General features: G+C 37.1%; 1 protein-coding gene across 1 annotated transcript; it reads right to left on the bottom strand.

The window, feature by feature from the left end:
- Positions 1–2,390: 2,390 nt before the first annotated feature.
- pecam1 (platelet/endothelial cell adhesion molecule 1) lies at positions 2,391–18,100 on the bottom strand. Its single transcript, XM_038282318.1, has 15 exons — positions 17,898–18,100; positions 17,764–17,787; positions 15,383–15,676; positions 13,680–13,976; positions 13,340–13,600; positions 12,946–13,227; positions 6,683–6,982; positions 6,304–6,582; positions 6,023–6,155; positions 4,826–4,893; positions 4,676–4,729; positions 4,106–4,195; positions 3,961–4,011; positions 3,424–3,446; positions 2,391–2,779 (listed from the first exon to the last, which is right to left on the bottom strand). The coding sequence occupies exons 1-15, from the start codon at positions 17,959–17,961 to the stop codon at positions 2,618–2,620; spliced, it is 2,382 nt and encodes a 793-aa protein (XP_038138246.1). The 5' UTR covers positions 17,962–18,100; the 3' UTR covers positions 2,391–2,617.
- Between the last annotated feature and the right edge of the window lie 4,001 nt (positions 18,101–22,101).

A 22,101-nucleotide genomic window follows, 5' to 3' on the forward strand; every position in this document is an offset into this window, starting at 1 on the left:
ACTTAAATGTCTAAAAAAATGTAACACAATGAACACAGAAACATTTTAATTTGAAGTATCTCTTTAAACAAATAGAATTGCCCCCATTGTTACCAAACAACCTTTTTTTTTCATTTCAATTTAACTAACCAAACCTGATACCTATGTGAATATAAAATCAAAATTTTTTTTAAACAAAGCCTATCTGCAGTTATTATTTTATATATTATTCTGTTTATTATTATTTAAACCCTTTGAGGGTTCTTTCTACCCTCTCTTTTAATTTTAGGCTGGAAGGCTTTTGCTTTTGGGTCATCTGAAATGCTGCAGCCAGAGTTCTGATGAAAATTCAAAAGACAGATCATATTTCTCTTGTCTTAGTTTTTCTTCACTGGATCCCTATTAAATCCACAATAGAATTTTAAAATCCTCTTTCTCACATATAAAGTCTTAAATTGCCAAGCGCCTTCTTATTTCAGAGAACTCTGCTTTGAGTCGGCAGGTTTACTTGTGGTTCCTTGAATTTCTAAATGTAGACTTTTATGATAAGGTTTAAAACTTTCCTTTTTTATAAAGCTTATAACTAGAGTTGCTCAGTTTTTCCTGAGCTATCTCTTTATTTACGTTGCTATATGCTTAGACTGCTGGAGGACATACTGTAGGGACCACTTTTCATCATTCTGCTTCATTCTATCTCTATTCTCCCACTCTGCACTATTTGTTAGTTCAACCTCTGACTTTATCTTGTCTCTGCTCTTTCTTTTCATAGTAGCTTCATCTGGTCTGTTCCTGTTTGGCTATGACTCCGTGATGGAGAGAAACATCAGCTGCGCTGCTGCAGTCAACACCTTAGATTACACTGTAGGCTATAGAGTTGGGCCTGTTTTTTAGTGTTTACTCGGTTTCTCTATCGCTACAGGCTCAGCTTTTACTGTGACTAACTGTATGTGCTTTTTTTCCTCTCTTTGACATGGAAAATGGCCTAGCATTCATCTAATGAACTTATTTTTTCCTAGACTGAGCTAGAATAAGCTTCTAACATAGAAAATATTTATAGATTAGTGCTTATATGTTCATTTTGTATGTCTGATTCTGAACCCTGAATATGAATATGTCTGAACCTCAGTTGGCTCAGAAGAAGGCCGTTTACACTGAGCCTAGTTCTGCTAGAGATTTCTTCCAGTTAAAAGGGAGTTATTCCTCTCCACTGTAACTGCATGCATGCTCGCTGTGAGGAATTGGTGTCGACTCGATGATCGGTTATCATTAGATAGAAAACTTTTAACCAATTTGACTGTATGATCTGACTGCATTGTCTCTTTAAAGTGCCTTGAGATGACGTGGTGTAAACGTGTTATAGAGATAAACTGAACTGAATTAATACTAGAGATGGAATATTAGAGTAAAGTTTTTTGTTGATCAAACAAACGTGATGAATAATGTTGAATCTGGTTATTTAATAGAACCTATCTGACACGTGGGGTGAATTTTCTCTTATTGAGATAAATCTTCCCCTTATCTAAAGAAATTAAAAATCAGATGATAAATGAATTGAGAAAAGAGTTTCTGCCATGGTTGCCAAGCAGCAAGAAGGTCTACAGTACAGTAAGAGCTGTTATGCACAAATGAAGAAAATATGCAGCACTATAAAACCCTCCCTGGAGTAGCAGGTTTACCAAATTTATTTCATCAGTGCATGAAAGACTCTAAGAGGTGACAAAAGAATATGAAAGGCTCAGGAAAGATCATTGTTCGGGACTGATTAAGAGAGTAGATGGGCAAAAACAGAATCCTTTGTATTCTTTTTAGGCCATCCTACCTCAAGTTTACAAAAAAAAAAATTCTAAAGACTTTTGGGACACCATTGAAGACAAAATAAAACGTGTTGTATTACATCAGGTTTAAAACATAGGTTTAAAAATATCATACCAACAGTCAGAGACTGTGGTGTTAGGGGAATGGTCTGGCTCTGTTTTTTTTTTCCTTAGGACATTGATAACTTGCCATAATTTAAGGATTTATGTAATCTACCAGAAAACCATCAGGGAGATAAAATAATCTTTAATTTTTTAGCTTAAACTCAATCAGCAAGTCCATTCTGATTGCTTTATATAACCAGGAAGAATGTTTTCGATCGGCCAAGTCAAAGCACAGACTGAAATTTGATTAAGATAAAGTTAACACAAAGAAGAGTGTGCAGTCATTTTAAAACTGCTAGTTAAACAAAATGCTTGCTGACAGTTGTTGCTGCAAAGGATGTTAAAGCCAGATATTGGGATTATGGAACAATTACTTTTTAACGTGACAAAAAATAAGTGACAATGTGATTGACAAGAATATTTCAAAGCGCTGCAGATGAGGATGTGCCTTAAGCTTCTTTCTTTTTGGTATATAAACACAACCCCTCCCTCTTCCTTCCTTGCAAGGCTCCTTGATAACAAGGGAAATTTCCTTAGCAAAACATTTTATTCATGTGTTCTAGAAGAGGGGATTTAGGATGACAAATGTTTTGATAGAATCAAACAATAATACAGAATATTATTGCACAATGTTAAAGCTTTTAGCTTCTTTTGGGTCAAAAACATCAGCTGCAACAACATGACATCCTGAAAGAGGAACAAATATGTTTGTTGGTTCCTCAACAGTCAGGTGAAGGGTCACAGGATCCTTTCTCTTGGTCAGAAGTCTGAACATCACTGCTGTTGTCAGTCTCAGTTATGTTTTCACTGTTCGGGCTCTGATCTCCAACCTGACTGTCTTCAGGTTTGTGATTGCTGTCATCACTCAGCTTGACTGGTTTCTGTAAAAAAACAACAACAAAAAAACCAAAACAAATAAAACATTTGTTAAAGATTTGAAAATAAATCACACCAAATTCTTGTATGTTAACAGACTTTTAATGTGTAAACAAACTAAAATTATTTAATTAAGAAATAATTTTGAGGATTGAAATAAAAATGTGGCATATCCAGAGTCCAAAAGAACTGTAAAGCTCAAAGAAAACATGAAGGTTCACAATCTTAGTGATTTTGAGGTTTTAGATTGCAAGGAAAGCAAATATTGATCATGCTGTTCATTAGATGTGGGTTGCTTTTAGACTTTGACCACAAAAACTGATTGCAATCAATTAAGACTTGGTTCAACAGAGTTAGTTTAATTGAATGAAGTTTTATCTTTGGTATTAACAAATGTTGGTTAATTTTTGAATACTGTCATGCAAAAAGTGGGAAAAGTTTGGATACAATCGTGGTCTGATTTTTTTCACACCCAGAATTTTAACAATGATGTGAACACTTCTGAGGACCACAGCTTTTAGTTCAATACGTTGTTATTAATGTTTTCTAATATTCTCTAACGTAGCTAAAAAATTAGTGCATCAACTTGAAAAAACAAAGAATTGTATGCGTGGGTGTGCGTGCATGGCGTACACAAGGTCTCACTTACATTATCAGCCACTTCTGGGACACCTGTTAAACAAAGATAAAGGACACAGTCAGGAAAGAAAAAGAGAAGGAAAAGGAGGAGGACTTAATCATTGCCTCCAAAAACAGAGCAATGGAATGGAAACAGGAAGACTCTTTTCATTTAAAATGAACCCGCAGTTTCCAAATGCAGGTAGGTTTTAACCTCTAGAGAAATCATGTTTCCGCTTTATTTTCAGCAGAAAAACACTAATACAGCTAAGCAATCCTATGACTAAGCAATGGGCAGCTGTATTCTCCTAAACAATTAGACGTTTGGCCACTTAGCTTGAATGAAAGCTCAGAATGCTTGCCTTTGTGGTTGAACAGGAAATTCTCTCTGACGAAAGCAGGAAGTAGCCACCTGGAGACTAGGCCTACTGTTCTAATGGGTCATTCTTTCACTAACAATGGATTTTTCACAGTCCCCAGTTGATCCTGTTTCCTGTTTTTTTCTCTGTCTTCCAAATGTCAACATTTCTGTTAAGGATTTCAATAAAGAGCTTGATGATCGCCGTACCTTGTTGGGAGTCGCCTACTTCACTGTCAATAGTGTCTGTAGCCTGTTTCACTGAAACAAACATGAAGCAACATTGTAGAACTTAAGGAAAATCAGTTATTTAATGTTTTTGTACATGTGGTTTTAAATTCAGAAGCATTCTCACCTTTGATTGGATCTGATTCTCTTTTTTCAGACTCAGTATTTTTAGGTTCAGCCAATTGCGGTGCCTTGCCGCTGTCTTGGTCATCTGACTCTGCACAACAGTTTGGTTAATGTTAAAAGATAAAGCTGATGCCTATTTTTCTTATCCAAATGGAATACAACAGTTACACATTCACTGTCCACCTCATTAGTTACAGCAGTTTGAATACTTCTTAAAACAAAGAGCAAATCACCAAATCAGATGTCATTAACACAATCTATTCATCTGGAGGTGTTAAAGACCATTTATTTGATCTGTCACCAGAGGTCATGTAATAGGAGGCTTACATCTTGGATACGAAGAAACTGTATAATGACACTGTGTAAAACCATGAAATTTAAGGTATTTCGGAGGAAAAAAGGGGTCTAATCAAACACAGTCAAAGTAAATCTAATAAGTGGCCATTAAAAATACATTTGGTTCCTGGAGAATTAGAAAAAAATATAATCATATATAGAGACTGGGTTGAGAACATTACCTAAAATATTCTCATTTCTGTTTAGACAAAAGCTGTTGACACCTTCTACCTACCAGAGCCTGAGACATGGTCACTCCACAGACTTTTTCCCATCAAGCTTGGGGTGACTAAACAGGGTAGACAAAAACACCCAGCAGAGTTGATTGCTAAAACCTTGGTATCACTCTACTTATTCCAATGCTTAAAGGGATGACCAATATTACCATTTGCAGCATCAATGACCTCAGCCTGTGTGAGACTCAGTCGCTCTACTTTGGTGCCAGCTGACTTCCTGAGGTGGAGACAAAGCAAAATCAGCAAGGGATCTACTGGACTTCTTATACTCTGAAGGTATATAATATTAAAAGCTATATTTCATCATAGCTTAAAGGTATAGTGGAGAATTTTCGCTAATTTTGAAAAGACCTGCCCCCTCCACTTAAAAAAAAGCAAATGCACAACCATGTACCCGCTCCAGAGGGGGAACGCCTATAAAAAATGTGCAAGAGCATGCACGAGCCCATTTCTCTTGATGCACACTCTCTTTAAAGTTGCTGTCTTTATCGCTCATACAAGCTTACTTTCCAAAAGAAGATTTGCAATTTTTTCACTATGTCAGACTCATCACTGGTAAATGAAAATTGGGACGAGTATGTAGGACGGCCTTACGTAAACATATCACCAGAATAATAGCCCATGATCTCCATGACCTCAGAGCGCAACTGAACATTTGGACACCCATAACCAGGGCACCCTGCCAGTAGCTCAAAGTAAGAGCATGGTGCCACCATACACTTTCATACCTTAGTTTAAGGAGATTTAACAGAAATCTGTAATTCACACATTTTTTTAATCTAGAGGAAAAAAAGCTTACATTTAATTTTGCACTTTTTGTAATTTTTAAAGTAAACAAGTACAAAACATTTGTTCAGACAGTTGGAAAAGCTAAAGTGTACACTATGACAGATAGAGAAATGTGTCATTGGATTTTATTGTAAAATAAACTACTAACAAGTTGAATGATGCTCATTATTGAGATTGTAAAAAAAATGTCTAAGATACAAAAATCCTGAATCATTTGAAAATTGCTTAAGGCCTTGTGAACCATTTAAAGTTTGCATGGAGTTTTTAGCATAACTACAAAATTGTTTTAAGATATTTTAAAATGCTAAATACTTTAGAAAATACTTTCAAAACTATTTCTAACAAAATAACCTTAATGTTTTGAATGAGCTCATCATATTAATATAGAATATAGATAGGTATCTCCGATAGGAGATTTTGTTTCATATATTAATACAGAATAATATAGATGAAAAGCAACAATCCCCTATTAACGCTTAACTGCATTCACAAAATAATGAAATATGCCTGTTTAGTTCAAGTGATCTTTAGATAAGTGAAAGAGCAGTACCACTTACACTGACAAGCTGCCTTTGCTCTTCCTCTTAAACCTTAAGAGCCGGGTCCTTAAGACAATCACCAGGGCGAAGGTGAGGAGAAGCAGGAGGCAGGCGATAATGATAAGCACTTTTTTCCACCCTGCTAGTTTCACTGCAGAAGATATAATAAAGTATTTTCAGCAGTCATAGAACCAGTATTTTGCAAATTATTTACAGATGAAATATGTGTCACATCACATAAGTAGTTCTAATTTCCACACCATTCTCAGTTCCAATTATGTGGTGGAAATTTAACGCACCTCCAATGGTGACCAATTCACTGGTTTTGATTTCGTTTGCTGGGTTTGTGCTTGTGCAGTAATATCTTCCCACGTGTTTTGCGTTGGCATTTTGGATGCTGTGGGACACTTTTAGTTTGTTTGAAGCCAGAGAAAAAAGTGCACCAGGTGACTCTAGGTGGTACCATGTGAAATTGAAGGGAGGGCTGCCTGTCTGCACAGAGCAGACAAGGTTTATGCTTTGTCCTTCGGTGACATCATAACTGGGAAGAATAGTCAGCTCTGGTTTAGAGACAGGCTCTGCAGAACAGAAAATGTGCTAGAAATGTAGTTATTGTTATCAGAGAAAAATAATAAAAACAAAAAAACAACACTCCTATTATTGTGGCGCAAAACCTACCAATGATAATGGTTGACTTTAGAAGCTGCTGCCCCAATGCTATTTTAGCGGGGAAACGTGGATTATTCTTTGCGTGGCAGAGAAATGTTTCTAAATCTGAGGTCTTCGAGATCGGAGGTACGTCAAAGATGGCCTGTTCCTCAGATCCGCTCACCTCTCTGTTGAGAATCAGCCTATTTGGTCCATATAGGGTGTATTTGATAGGAATGGTGCCTGTGTGACTGTGACAGATCAGTTGAAACCTTTTGCCTAAAAACATCTTGCCCCCAGCCACACTCAGCACAGGATCTGAAACAGGGACTGGGAAAAAAAAGACACAAGACATTTAATGAAAGATTAAAAGGTAGCTCCTCAATAACCCTCCGATGATTAAAGTATATCAGTAACGTATTGATATATTAGAATGCAATTTAAAATTTTGTTTCTTTTTGTAATTCAGTTTTAAAAATTGGGACTCGTTATTATGAAAGATGTAACAAGAAGTCTGTATCTTTGTTTTGATAGATTAAGGATTTCTGCCATTTCTGCCATTCTTTACAGAGGGCTGTATTTAAGGCATAGTGATGGACAGTTAGGAAAACTGTAAAAGAAAATGTATGAAAGTATATGTAGCGGTTAATCAGAACTAACAACAAAAAAAGCATTAAACTAGATTTTATTTATAATTTCTATACAGACTGAGGTAAGCTTCTGTACTTATGTTCCCATTTGTCCAGCCTCCAGTACAGGCAATAGGCCTGTTTATTTTTATTATTAATATTTGATCATTATGACATAAAATGTTTCATGAACAGGGTTGTTCATTATCATTGAACTCAGGGTTAGTCATTGGGACACAGAAGAAGAATTATGGTGGTATGGGAAGCCAGGGCTGCTGGCGACAGTCAGATTTTTCTCTAAGTATAGTAAAGGGACAGGGCCATGTTAGGAATCCAGTTTGTGTGGGTTGCGTTTTTGTTTGATTTCCCTCCAGCACCAGGTGGCGCCTGGTTCTCGTTGGCCTTCTCACACACCTGCGGATGGTTGACTCATTACCGAAGGACTCTTAAGCTGCTGACTGCCACTACCTTGATGCCAGACTGTTTGCCAGTTTTGGGTACTCTAGCCAAGCTGAGTTTTGCTGAGTCAATCTGAGTTTTAGTCACCTGAGTCTTAACCTTGTTTTTTGTCTTTGCCTCTCGGCAGGAAGTGATCCTGCAAACTGGATGTTTTGGACCTTCTCCCCCTGGAAGGATTGTCTGAGCGTCAAACTGAGGTGAGGATTCAAACAAGTGGTTTGGATCAACTTTTCCCCAAGGATTGTTTGGGCTTCACACTGTTCAGGGAATTCATCTCCACAAGAAACAGTTCAAGTACCATTGGAAATGTTAGTGGCAGTCAGCTCCTCCGTTCCTCAAGGTAACACCTCAACCTGGGTAAACCCTGTCCGCCCTCCAACGAGCAACTCAATTACTGGAACAACCCACACCGACTGGATTCAGAGAAAGACAGCTTTTACTGGAAACGTGAGTCCCATCGCCTTTATTCCCTTTTGCAAAACGAAGTTCAAATTTCCCACAGAGCCTTAACTAACCACAGGAACTTCCCCTTCACTTTTCAGTCCTGGTTCGCCAGTGTTCAGAGCAGCACTGGAACCATCTCTACCAGTTCTCAATAAACCTGTTAAACCTTCCCTTGGTCTCTTTGTTTGGTTTCCTGCATGTGGGTCAGATCTTAGAATTAAATCATGACAGGCCAAGTTATATTTATGGATATCTTGCAAATTATTTAGGGTTAGGGACCTGCTGGAGGTTTCCTTCTATTAAAATGGAGTTTTTATCTCCACTATAACTGCATAAATGCTAGGTATGAGGTATTGTTGCAAAGCCGATGATGTGATGCAGTCTGCTTTTTGTTTTTAGAATAAAATCTTTGATAAATTTTTCTGTATGATTTATATTAAACTACCCCTGTGTAACCAGGTGAAAAATGGGTACATATCAAAGATATATTCTGTAAACCATGTTTTGTTTTTGTTTCACTGACTGGTTGTAATTCTTGTTCTTGTCAGCATGTGGTGCTGTTGGTACAGAGAGGTCTAAAGTTACCAGAAGTAGAAAAAAACTCTTGTTCATGTACCGTGGTACTCTAACTGGAAAGAAACGGAGGAGAAAGACATTTTTTCTTTTTTTGAGCTAAGACTTGTTGGAGAAGACGACTCTATGGCCATATGAGTGAAGAATCCAAGTATTAGAGGTGCCACTGCCGTTTGTTATATGCAGCTGTGAAGTTTTTGGCTTGTATGCGAAGCTACGTTGTTACTTTGAGTGTTATTAGCGTTATTAGCCCGCCATTTCACTAGAGCTCAGGCTTTCTGTTGATAAAATACGGTTCACTTTTTTCAAATACTGAACCTCATTCATTTATTTTTTTTTAAATAAAGAACCCCTGTTATTTGAAGCTCTGTGTGCTGTATTACTCCCGGCTTCATCTGTAAAGTACCCTTAGATGTCATGTGTTGCAAATTGCAACTTTATGAATATTCTTAATTGAATTGAAATATATGCCTTCACTGATTGATTGTCGCTGAAAGGTAGGTTTAATGTCGTATGTAGTTAAGCTTGTTTTTTCAACTTCACTGTGGACATCGTACAACCAGGTTTACATTCGTGCAATATTGTCCAACCTACTCTTTCGATAAGAAATGGATTAAAGACTGAAATTCCTTCCTTTTTTTTTCTTTTTCTTTTCTTTTTTAAATCCTGATTGTATAATTGTTGTGGGCATCATGGACCTCTCTGACAGTCTTAACTCCTTTAGCATATAGTTATGGTAACTAAACAGTCACGATTAGGCACACTAAGGCAGAAACAGGACACGCACTATTCTCAATATAGTGGTACAGTGTACAGCTGTTTCTCGAATAGGCACAGTGGCACAGGGGTGAGAACATTTATATTTACAGAAACGGTAAAATGAAAATACTACCAGTTTTGTTGTTACATTTGTTACTGATACTCCATGTATATTTAGGAATTTTGTATTCATCTTGATATTTTTCATTCTGGCCCCTGTCCGTCAAGGTCCTTGGAATTTCCCTAATGTTTCTAAAAGGGGCCAATAGTTGAAATAAGGAAAAAGTGGTCTCCTTCTGAACACTTCACGATGTTGATTCTACCTCCTGTTCCTAACTCCTATCCCTTCACCTTTTGCAGGGTCAAAGGCAAGAACACTCTTCAGGGTAAGAAAGGAGCTCAGGACTGCTGTGTTTAATCTGGACAGCCTTTAGCCTTACGTACGTCATTACACGACAGACATGCACATGAATGATGCTGGTCAAATTGGGACTACAGCTTTTTTAGAAATGAAGTACAATAAACAAAAGTTACCTAAATACAATGAACGGCTTAGGCTTTGTCTTATAATACCCCAAAAACTTTAAGGTGTTTTCACGCAGAGTACATTAATACCCCTTTCCCACTGGCCCTAAACCTGTTTAAACAATCTACTCTTAGTCGCAGTGGGAACAGCTCGCTGACCTGTATCGACCCGTTTGAAGCTACAACATCAGACCCAGGTCAACCCACTAATTTGAAAACAATGTATGGACGTCAACACACCGCGCCACTCGCATCTGTTCTGATCTGAACAAGCTGAAACAAAACTGTTTAAATTTGATAAACATGGTGCAGCACTTGTAAGAGGGATTTGGACAGATAAAAGTGCCAAACAGTAAAGCACACTGACTGTGCGCTGATTTCCTTCCATGCTGCTGATTTCTTTCACTCGTGACATCACCAAAGCTAATCCATCATGATGGCATCACCAGACACGCAGCAGTGTGGGGACAGAGGCCACGCAGCTTACCTATGAGGGGTCAGACTCAGCTTTTTTTGCCAATGGGAAGGGAGCCAAATTTAGATTGTTAGCAGGTCTACCCGTGTTTGTAAAACCTGTGCTAACCCGCTAATTTCAGTGGGAAAAGGCTTTAAAGAAATAATGTAGTTTAGTTCGATTCCGTCAGGTGGCCTGTGTCTATATTTCCTGCGACACAAAACGGAGGCACTTGTATAGCTTTTAAAGGGGGGTATGAATGTCAGGAGGTTCATATGCTAAATGCATTGGTAGGAAGCATTGTGCTTCCTACCAATGCATTTAGCATATGAACCTTCCGTAACACTAGCACTATTCCGATGGCCCTTACTATGGCGAAGGCTGAAGTACTTTTGTCTTGACTTTAGTGTCGTTACTGAGCAGGGTTCCTCAATTCTGTTCCTCAAGGTCTGGTGTCCTACACCTTTCCGGATGTTTTTTTGCCTAAACACACCTTAGTTGAATAATAAGGTCATTAGCAGGACTCTGGAAAACTTAGAGTCATTCAGTAATTTATTCAGGTCCGGAAACAGTGACACATCTAAAAGGTCAGTGTCCTGCACCGGTGTCCTTCCTCCGTAATGAAAGACTGGTCTAGAGGAAGGGTGGAGAGGTACAGAGTCATAGCTACAAGCTTTGTACTATAGTAGCTGATTTAATTTTTTCAGAATGATTTTGTACCTGCCAACACTAAAAGCTGCTATACCTATATAAATGGCGATGTTTGTCCAGCATATACACCAGACCAAGAGTCCTAGAGATGGCAGATCCAACAATGGTGTCTGAAGGCTGTGTCAAAGAAACATGGGATTTGTTTGAAGCTTAGCATAGCCACTGGCAAATTGGCCTTATGCTATATGTACCTATAAAGCCGGTTATGCAAAATATACCCAAATACACATCCCCCTCTGCACATTGACACAATTATCGGTAGGCATTAATTTCTCTACCAAAAGGTCTCGATGATCTACATTTTTTAGCAGACAGAATTTGAGACATTCTTAAGTTGTAAGCTATAGTCAAAATTCACAGATATAAGGTCAGAAACATACAAATCATGACGATTTTCTAATTTGCTGTGATTAACTTATTTTCACTAAATAGACTTAAAATCTGGTTGCATCAGTTGCCCTTTTCCATGTTGATGCTGTAACCTAATACATTTATTCAGCCAAAATGTTACTTCTGACTGCAATTAAACCGGTGTCGCAGGGCAACACAAAGACAAACAGGACAAACAACTATGCACACACACACTCACACCTAATGACAATTTAGAGATGCCAATTAAACTAGCAGTCATGTTTTTGGACTGTGGGAGGAAGCCAGAGTACCCGGAAAGAACCCAGGCATGCTCAGGGAGAACATGCAAACTCCATGCAGAAAGACTCCGGAACGAATCTATTTGTTGCAAGGCAGCAGTGCTACCCACTCCCACTGAGCAGCCCCTTGGGAGAAATAATTTATGAGTATTAATTTACATCACACTGCATCACACTGACAATACCAAACCAAAACACTGCTTAATTGCACCATATATATTTAATGCTCTGAACTCTGAACTATCAATGATTTTTTTTCACCAATTTTTTCTCCCACGCTGTTTACATTTGATCACTGCTGCACTTGAAATGGAAATGTCATGAAAGCTGTACAAAACAAAATGACAATAGTTAAGTTGTCTAAGTCTAATTTACAAATAATAATAAAGAATGATACAGACGTATTATACCTTTTTTCAACAGTCATTAGAAATGGTTTAATTGATATTACAGCAATGAGAACCTTCTATTTGATTTCCAGTTTTTTGACTTTTTTGTGAATTTGGAAAATTTTTACTATCTTTAGGGATGAGCTTCCAGTCTACCCAAGTCTATCTATCTAATTGTGTTGATCTAATGGTGCTGATATTTAACTACATTTTCTGCTCTCACAGTTGTATTAAGTCCATGACACTACCTAATGATGCAACCAGTCAATTTGTCAGTCATAGAAACATGTTTAAAAGGCTGTAAGGTTGCTGTTGGATCAAGATGTCATTTATTTTTGGAGGCGGTTTGAAGTAATTTTGCTTTGCTGGGTTTGATCTTTAACCTGGGGTTTTTCTGCATGGAGTTTGTATTGACTTTTGGATTCTTTCTGGATACTTCAACTTCTTCTCACACTCCAAAAAAACATAACTATTAGGTTAATTGGTGACTCTAAATTGCCCTCAGGTGTGATTGTGTGAATAATTGTGCATCTTGTTTTCCTGCAATGGACTGATTTGTTACATTGATTGTTACATTGATTGGGGAACCCTGCCTTTAGTCCATTAAATGCTGAAGATGGGAATCAGCCCCATGTGACCAGACATACAAGCTGTAGAAGTTGGATGAATTGATTACATTTACATGCACCAGAGGACTTACCTTTAGCTTTAACACTAATTGTTTGGCTCTCCTTGTTAATAGTTGATGCATTTCGAGTGCCTCCGACTTTACAGGTGTAGTTGCCATTATGTTCATATCGTGCAGTAGTTTGATATGTGGCTGCTTTGGTCAATTCAATTCCATCTTTGTAAAGAACATATTTAAAAGTACGGGGGTCAATCATCCCAGGAATGAAAAAATCGACTGAACAGCTCAGATTAAAGGTTTCCCCTTCAAACAGGTCCACAGGTTCCAAAGTAAACCGGGGCTTTGAAAACACCTCTGTTGGATCAGAAAGAAACATTTATGCAACATATATGAATTTCCATTATTACCATTTCAGCAGCAATTTACTTGGGTTCAAAAATGACATTTAGTAGGACGGAAAGCTTGCCTTTGACTGTGAGCGTTGTGTAGTTTTCTCTTTGGACGTTTCTCCACTCAACCTTGCAAACAAGCTCTCCAGAGTCTGTTGCTTTGGGTCTAAATCTGTATATGAGATGTTTACCAGTGGCTCTCTTTAGAACAGTCCGGTCCTTTATAAGAAATATTTCAATGTTCTCCAAAGAACTCTGTACTTTACAAATTACTTCTACTATATCTGGTTCATAGATGTCGTTGGGGGTTATGGTCATGTGTGGAATGATGCTGAGCTCTGCAAAAACACAAACTCAAAAAGTCAGGCACAATTTTCCTCTGTTAGTCTAGAGAAAAGTACAGCTTGATATGATCACCTTTAACTTTCACTGGAATCCAATCACTGATGTTGGAGTATTTGGTCCCTGTAACAAAACTGATTTCGTAGTCACAGGAGAGAAAACAGTCTCCTCTGTGCCTGAGTGTCATGGTGGTCTCTAAAAAGTTATTTTTGCTTCGTAGCTGTTTTATCCGCATAGGCTGTCCATCCTTAAATTTCTGGTAAAAGTTGAATATGAAACCGCCTTTCTCCTCTGGAGCACTGCAGGTAACTTTGAACTCTTCACTCTCATATGGATTTGAATTATTCAGATGGAGAATCGGGGTTTGAAGGCCTGACAGGAGAGAAACACACTGGGAAGGTGAAAATCTTTTTTTCTTTGCACATTCTATAACTACAACCACAAACGTCAGTGTATTTTATCAGGATTTTATATAATTTACCAACATGAAAAGGCAGTTAATATAAAAAGGAAATAAAATAAAAAAACAGGCTTTAGTTTTCTTTTGTCAAAATAAAAATCTCAAACATCTTGCAGATATTTGTATTTTGCCTTCCTGAGTCAATATTAATATATATATATATATATATATATATATATATATATATATATATATATATATATATATATATATATATATATATATATATATATATATATATATAACTCTATAACATTTTTTTCTTTTGTTTTCTTTTTGCTACCTTATTTGCCACGATAGATGAAAATCAATATTTAAATCTACACAGATTGGATTTATCTCTGGGTTATGAATGGGCTAAATGACCAGTAATTAATATTCTTTGTTTTAAAGCAATTGAATTAGTTCAATTTAAATGTTGAACAAAATGATAAAAAAATAGAATTAAAAAGAATAAAATAAATGTGTGAACTGAAATCAGACAATAGGTAAAAAATAAGGAAGTTAAACCTGTATATCTATTAAAGTACATCAGATGGGAGGTAATTAATTCACATCCCAGTTAGCCTTTGAGCAACAAAATCCTCTTTTGTGATGTTTATTTTCTTTTTTGTTGTGTTCATTGTATTCACCTACAGAGCAAGAAAGGGTCTAATCATATTTTTTCACAATCTTTTAAAAGGATCCATTGATTGTTACATTGTATCTAAATCCTGATAAAAAGAAAATTCTGCACTTCTCAGCTACCTTATTATTTTCTCACAAAAGCAAACCTCAAAATAATCAGTGAGACCTTGATAACTTCTCATGTTACAGATCTTGGCTTGGCAGGATTAAAAAAAATCTTTTATTAATATTAATACAAAATCTCTCATTGATCTAATAGGCCTCTGTACCATCCAAAGTAAAAATACTTTAATTGTTTTTATATGCAGATAATAGTTTCTTTAAGATAAATTAGAAATTTGTATTTGCTCTCCTAAAAAAATGTATTAGGGTGTAATATTTAGAGATGGATTAGATTATTTTACTACTAATTTACTTTATTCACATCTTTTGTAAATCAAAAACATAAATACTTAAAGGATTAAAACAATTTATAGATCCCATAAAGTTTGGATATAAGCTCAGATGTGTTTCTCTTTTTAAAAAAATTAATCCCCTCTTTTCCACAGCCATAAGCCTAATAAATGAGCATGTGGATGTGCATTTAGGGTAACGAAGAGTATTTTTGTTGTCGTTGTCTAGTCTTAGTCATATCCCAAACAATACCCTGATATTGGCCCTCATACAATTGGAAAAAGGAAATACTCCATACCTCTGATATCAAGTCTCTTGATGTTGCTGGCCTTGCGTTTGTCTTTCACCAAGACTTGACATTGATAATTTCCGGAGTCGCTTACTCTGGCTGGGTTGATCTCATAGTCGACAGAGTCTTCTGTGGTGTTAGCTGTGTGGATTTCAATGTCATCCCGGAGGATCTTGAAAAGGTGTTCAAGCTGAGAGATGTTGCTCAAGCTCACTCTTACTTGGCAACGTATCGTCACCTTGGTTCCACTTTGAACTTTAGTTTCAGGCAGGATTGTGAGGCCAAGAGTATCTATAATATAGGCTGTTGAATTCATCCAGACACATGAAGGTAAGAAAATAAGGTAGAGATAAACAGTGAGAATCCAGAGGTAGTTTTGACCTGCCAATTGTCCTCTATGCAACAAACGGAAGCAAGAAGGAAGGAAATATTGTAAGGGTCTTGGTTCTTCTGGGAGATTGTGAAACCTACATCACCTTATACCCCTATTAAACAAAATAGTTTTTTTTCAGAGTAAAAGTTTTAAAAATAAGGGTTTCTGAATCACATGAAATCATGCTTGGCACTCTCAGCAGAGGTGGGTACTAACTACTTACATTTACTCAGTTACATTTACTTAAAGGTATAGTGGGAGATGTTTTTTTTCAGGGTGGATCATCAAAATAAGTGGTGCTCCTAATTGTCAACCATTCTGGTGATATGTTTACACGTGCTCATCCCTTTTCTCACTTAACGGTGGTGAGTCTGACATAGTGGAAAAATTGCAAATCTTTTGGAAAGTAAGCTTGTGTTAGCGATGCGACTAGCAACTTTTAAATGCATGAGGAGAAATGGGCTTGTGCATGCTCTCACACGTATTTAATAGGCGTTCCCTTTCTGGAGCGGGTACAGGGTTCTGAACGTGCATTTTTTTTTTTTTAAGGGAAGAGGGCGGGTCTTTTCAAAAATTCATGAAAATCCTCCAATATACCTTTAAGTTAATTTTAGAAAAAACAAAATACTACCTAATGTCATTGTACTTTTTCTTTTACCCACATTATATTCTTGTCAGAGTGTTGCTGGTATTACTCGAGTAATATTTCTGGCTTGTCTGCCCAACACAAGACACAAGACTTGAACAATTTGGAGATCAGGGGAAAATACAGCAAACAGTGGACATTGTCAGTGGAAGTTCCTAATTTCCCCTGAAATTTATTCATAAACTACTGTTAGGACTTGCATTATAAGTTAATGGTGAGAGAATCGATTTGGAAAAGTGTATCCTCAGCTTAAAACTTATATTTTCCATTCATTTTATCAATTTGTATTTATTTTTACTTCATTTAATTACGTGGCCTAACACGAATTTTACACATTAGGCTACTGTCTGTCTAATTACATAATTTTAAACAATAAATCAGATGGTATAAGCCAGCAATTACTCACTACTTGGGTAACAATTTTATCAAGTAATTTTTTACTCCTCCTCGAACAATTTATTTGATGACTGCTTTCTACTTTTAGTCTAAAAAAAAACTGCGAGCACAACTATGACTCAGGACGGTTATCAAAAGCTACACAACAGCAATTAATATTTTTCACTATAAATAAATAAAAACAACCCTTTTCTGATATTGAAATTAATTTGATAACCGGAAACATTATTGTGTGGCAAAAAACAGAAAAGTAATTTGTGAGGTGCCAATAGTCAACACTGTATAGAAAAACCTTGAAATATATCAACCTGTGTGGAATAAAGCTGTAAATTATGATTACTATTTACAAGCAGAACAACAGAAATTCTTTTATTTTGTAATGTTATTTGAATGTATTTAAAGGGCACCAGTACTTAAAAAAAACAAACAAAAAATGAATGCAACAATTTTGCTCAAGTTTCAGTTTTTCTGATTTTTTTCATTTCAAGTTTCTGGGAAAAACAACTAAGAAATCACATAACTCCCATTTAAAAATGAGACTTCTGCTACAGAACGGAAACACATAAAACTCTAGAATTTTTTTTTTTAACTTTCTGAAGGTGTTCAGATTGTCTGAGGTTGGAAACCAAAAAAAGTCTCTCCATTATGTCCTGTAAAACAGCTCCCTGAGTATTTGGTACAAGGAACTTCAGGAAGGAAGTAGGCGTGACTTTTAGATTTAAAATTGTATACTTTTAGAAAAGCTTTTCCAACATATATTATGTAGAAATGTATTAATGCTGCATATTTATGTATAAATAGATTGAATTAATGTAAGTGTATAGAATCCTTTCATTGTGTTGCTAAGATAACATTTTCAGGTTTTGTTATAAATATAACTTGTTTTAATCAGAATATTAATCAAACCTACCATATTTTTTTTATGAACCTGGCATAAAAGGAAAGTGTAACAATAACAAGAACAACAACACTTACATGATTCTCCTCTGACGCCTTCCCCTAGGGAAAAAAAGAGAGAGGAAGGAGTATCGAAAAGTGAGAATCCAGGGATTGAGTTTAAATAATGTATTATCCGTTATCCATAAGAAAGCACAGTGGTAGATCCTTACAGACGAGGAGGAGGCTGAGGAGAATCTGCAGCAGCACCAGCAAGCCAGGTGGACTGGAACTCATCCTGAGTGAAGGTGATTCACTGCTTTGTGATCAATATGCAACTTCTGTGAACAGAAGAGGCAGAAACAAAGAAAAAAAAACGCTCAAAGGGATGAAAGAGGAGGACCTTGCAGTCAGAGAAGCGGAGTGGGTTGAAGACAAAAGAGTTTCTGAAGGGGGTGTTTGCACCCTAGGCATGTTGTTTGTCTTATCAGGATGGACTGCCCAGAAGCGTATGTTACTTCCTCAGGAACCCAGCATTACTTTGCTGTTTTTCTTCAGTTGTGAAAAAATGAGAAAACAATAAGCCGACCCACTGACCTCACATCCTCATTAGTTCTGTCTTAACAGGAGGCTAGTTTTCTGCAATACAGCAGCTCCTATTATTATTCTTCATACTCTAAAAAAATAGCAGAACAAAAGTTTATTTTTATTTTTTAATTAATGTACTGTAGGGATTGCAAACCAAGTGATAAAACCCTAAAAAGTTTTGGAAGCAAAATTAGACGTTTTATTTTTGGTGCAAACATTATATTTCACCTGTATTGATAAAAAGGGCAAGCCTAAAATGGTAATCAAAACTAAACGGGCACCAGGTGGGCCCAAAGGAGAGCCTGTCTGACAACATGAAGTAGGATATCACACACAGCAACACTGTTTTTAATGGCTGAAAGAAGCTAATAATGATTTGGGACTTCAGGGAAACATGACAGACAGACAATCTTAATGATCTAAAACCCTTAAACGCGACTTAAAGGAAAGCAGGTAAATCTAGTAAAAGCGTAAAAATACTTTTTCAAACCATTGAGGATAACCATCTTACAAACTGAACTATATTATTGCTGATGAAGGTTCTCATAAATAAACTATACTATTATATTATTTGTGAATCACTAAACATTCTTTATTCTTCCTCTTTGGTTTTTTCTGGACATGTCCCACTGGAATGAGACCACAGCAGCCTCAGATTGTGCTGGAGGAACCCTACATCCCTTGTACGGTTGGGGGGGAAGGATGTTTGGGTTTTCCTCCTGGACCTGTTGCCCCTGCAATCCGATATTGGTTAAACAGAAGACAATGAAAGGATGGGTAGGAATATTTTTGGCAATAACATGATCCCAGCAAACATAAAAGAGTAAATTATGTCTGAAATTAAATAACTAAATAGTCCTTTATAAGCAAAAAAAAAAAAAAAAAAGATAAATTTTAAATTTTGGAAAGGAACCTGTCTACATGTATTTCTAATACTGTATGTTTAACATGACTTCCAAGTGTGTCCTTTGGAGAACTAGTTGATAACCTTATACCTGAAATGGAATCTGAGGTGACCCCTGAGGAAAACTTGTATTTGAAAACCTACTTCTGTTTTTTATTTTACAGATCCAAAACTGATCCACTGTGGCTTATAAACAAATACTACAAAATTCAAATATAGGTATATATTGAAAACAACAAAACACTCTGAAACCATTTTTTTTTTTTTTTTTTTTTTTACTGTTTGATGCTTGTTCTTAAACTCAGAGGACAGTGAACATTTTACCTTCAAAAAGGAGTGCACATTGGAGTTTGTAGCTGGGTTTGATTCCCGGACCAGGGTCTTTCTGCATGGAGTTTGAATGTTCCTTCCTTGGGTTCCGCCTGGGTACCCTGCTTCCTCCTGCAGTCCAAAAACATGACTATTAGGTTAATTGGCATCTCTAAATTGTCGTTAGTTGTGAGTGTGTGTGTGCATGGTTGTATATCCTTGAGTTGCCCTGCGACAGACTGGTGACCTGTCCAGGGTGTACCCTGCCTCTCGCCATTAATGCTGGTGAAAGGCATCGGGGGAACACACCCACACAGAATAAACAGGAGAAGGTTGAAGATAAAAGGAGCACCTATATGTATTTTTTCATTTCCAGTTCATTTTTTATTGTTTGATATTCTTATACATCTTTTATCTGGGGTTTTGCCTTTTTTGTTTCATTTAATTACTTACTATATCAATCTGGGATGTCTGATCTGTGAAATATGAAGAGAAAGAGGCAAACATTTTTATAAATTACTTTAAGTGTTCTGTATTATAGAGATTGTGGGTCTATATCTTTTCCTATATATTGAAATTTCCCTGTCAGTAAGTGGATGTAAAAAGTTTAATTAAGTATTGAACTCCATGTGTTCATTTATTGCTTCTTGAAAGTTTATGTTTGTTTTAGTTCTTTGAGGCCAAAAAAGTGTGGCCCATCCACAATGATTAAAGAGTCATTTTAAAAGGGTAACACAACAACTTCTAAAAACAGTAAAGGGGGTTAGAGCTATCAATGCATCTTGTGAGAAAATACAAAGAGATTGTTTTTATCATCACCTTTGACCTTGTGAACGTCTTATATAGCTGGAACCAAATGTCTACACACATAGGATAGAAATACACACAGTTGCTATCTCACATGGTAATATATCCCTGTTTTGCCTTAGTTACCATTATCTATATCATTTGCATAAATCCCAGCAAAGTTGTACCATTTCTCCTACACCTGACACATCGTGTAGAGGAGTGGGATATTGTTATGGGTCATATTTCAAATCTTTTTTTTTAATGCAGAAGAGCGCGATAAGAGTAATAATTGTTTTGGATTGTTTTGGCTACATTTGAGTGATTTACACTTTTAGAGATTCAAGCATTCTTTGTTTGCAGTGTTTTTCATGTGTATTTGTTTTTTTTTCACATTTGCATCTCATTTCACTGTTTCCTACACATTTTCACCTTTTTGCAGCTAATTTACTGTTTGGTTTGCAGCGTTTTCGTTTTGCATTTGTTTTTTGTGCTCACGTTTTTTCTTCTGCCACTATATGTTACACATTTCTTTAAATATAACTGGCGTTATAGCTGTGTCCGAACATCTAATTACGACATTTTATATGAGTGTCCAGTGCACTCAAAGTTTCCCACAATGCACCTTGAAAAGTAGTGTACAACCGTAGTCACTAGATGAGCAGATATATCTGTGAATGCTTTGCAATAGCTCTCCTTGCAAAGCATCATGGGATTTGTTTTGGGGATGAGAGAGAACAAAGATGCCGCAGGCACCGTGCAGGGAGCCAGATTCACGTGACCAATGTGGAGCGAAAAGTAGTGATCATCTGTCCGAATGGTCAGTTAACTGAGTTCGCTATAAAGTTAAATATATAGTCCCTGATCTTTATAGTGACTGAGGGCTTAGTTGTTAGGGTGGATGCTAGGCTACAGCCTAAGACTTTTAAAGCAGTCTCTCATGTCCCATTTTCTTTTAAGAAATACTGGGTGCACACCGGTTGATCTACTTTCCTACTCTCATCTATGGTGATGAGCTTTGGGTCATGACCGAAAGAACGAGATACAAGCGGCTGAAATGAGTTTTCTCCGTAGTGTTTCTGGGCTCTCCCTTAGAGATAGGGTGAGGAGCTCAGTCATCCGGGGAGGACTCAGAGTAGAGCCGCTGCTCCTCCACTTTGAGAGGAGCCAGTTGAGGTGGCTCGGGCATCTGGTTAGGATGCCTCCTGGACGTCTCCCTGTTGAGGTGTTCAAGGCACTACCCACTGGGAGGATGCCCAGGGGGACACCCACGACACGCTGGAGGGACTATGTTTCTCGACTGGCCTGGGAGCGCCTTGGGATTCTCCCGGATGAGCTGGCCCAAGTGGCTGGGGAGAGGGACGTCTGGGGCTCCCTACTGAAGTTGCTTCCTCCATGACCTGACCCTGGATAAGCAGAAGATGGATGGATGGATGGATGGATGGATGGATGGATGGGTGCACACCTAATTCCAAAAAAAACCCCACACACCTATGCACATGACACCAACTGAGAGATAAGTGTGAATTGATATTAATATTACAGCAATTCTAAATAACGTGACCTAATCAGAAAAACATATCTATCGTATCAGATTTCCACTAATGACCACCTGTCGCCTTGGACAGACCTGCTTGCTTCTCTCAAAATATCCAAAAAGGACATAAACCAGAGGAATACGTGAGCTTCTCAGGAGTGACAATCACAGAAGTAAAAAAAAAACATCTAAAATCAGGGAAGAGTGCGTAGTGTTTTTGAACAGCAAACATTTCAAGGGACACATTTTTATGATCCTGCCTCCAGAAGCTTTGACAAAGGTCCTAGATGGTAAATTACTTAGATAATTGCCT

This window comes from Cyprinodon tularosa, unplaced genomic scaffold, assembly GCF_016077235.1.
Source record: "Cyprinodon tularosa strain WSP-4 unplaced genomic scaffold, ASM1607723v1 ctg181, whole genome shotgun sequence".
Classification (NCBI taxonomy): Eukaryota; Metazoa; Chordata; class Actinopteri; order Cyprinodontiformes; family Cyprinodontidae; genus Cyprinodon; species Cyprinodon tularosa.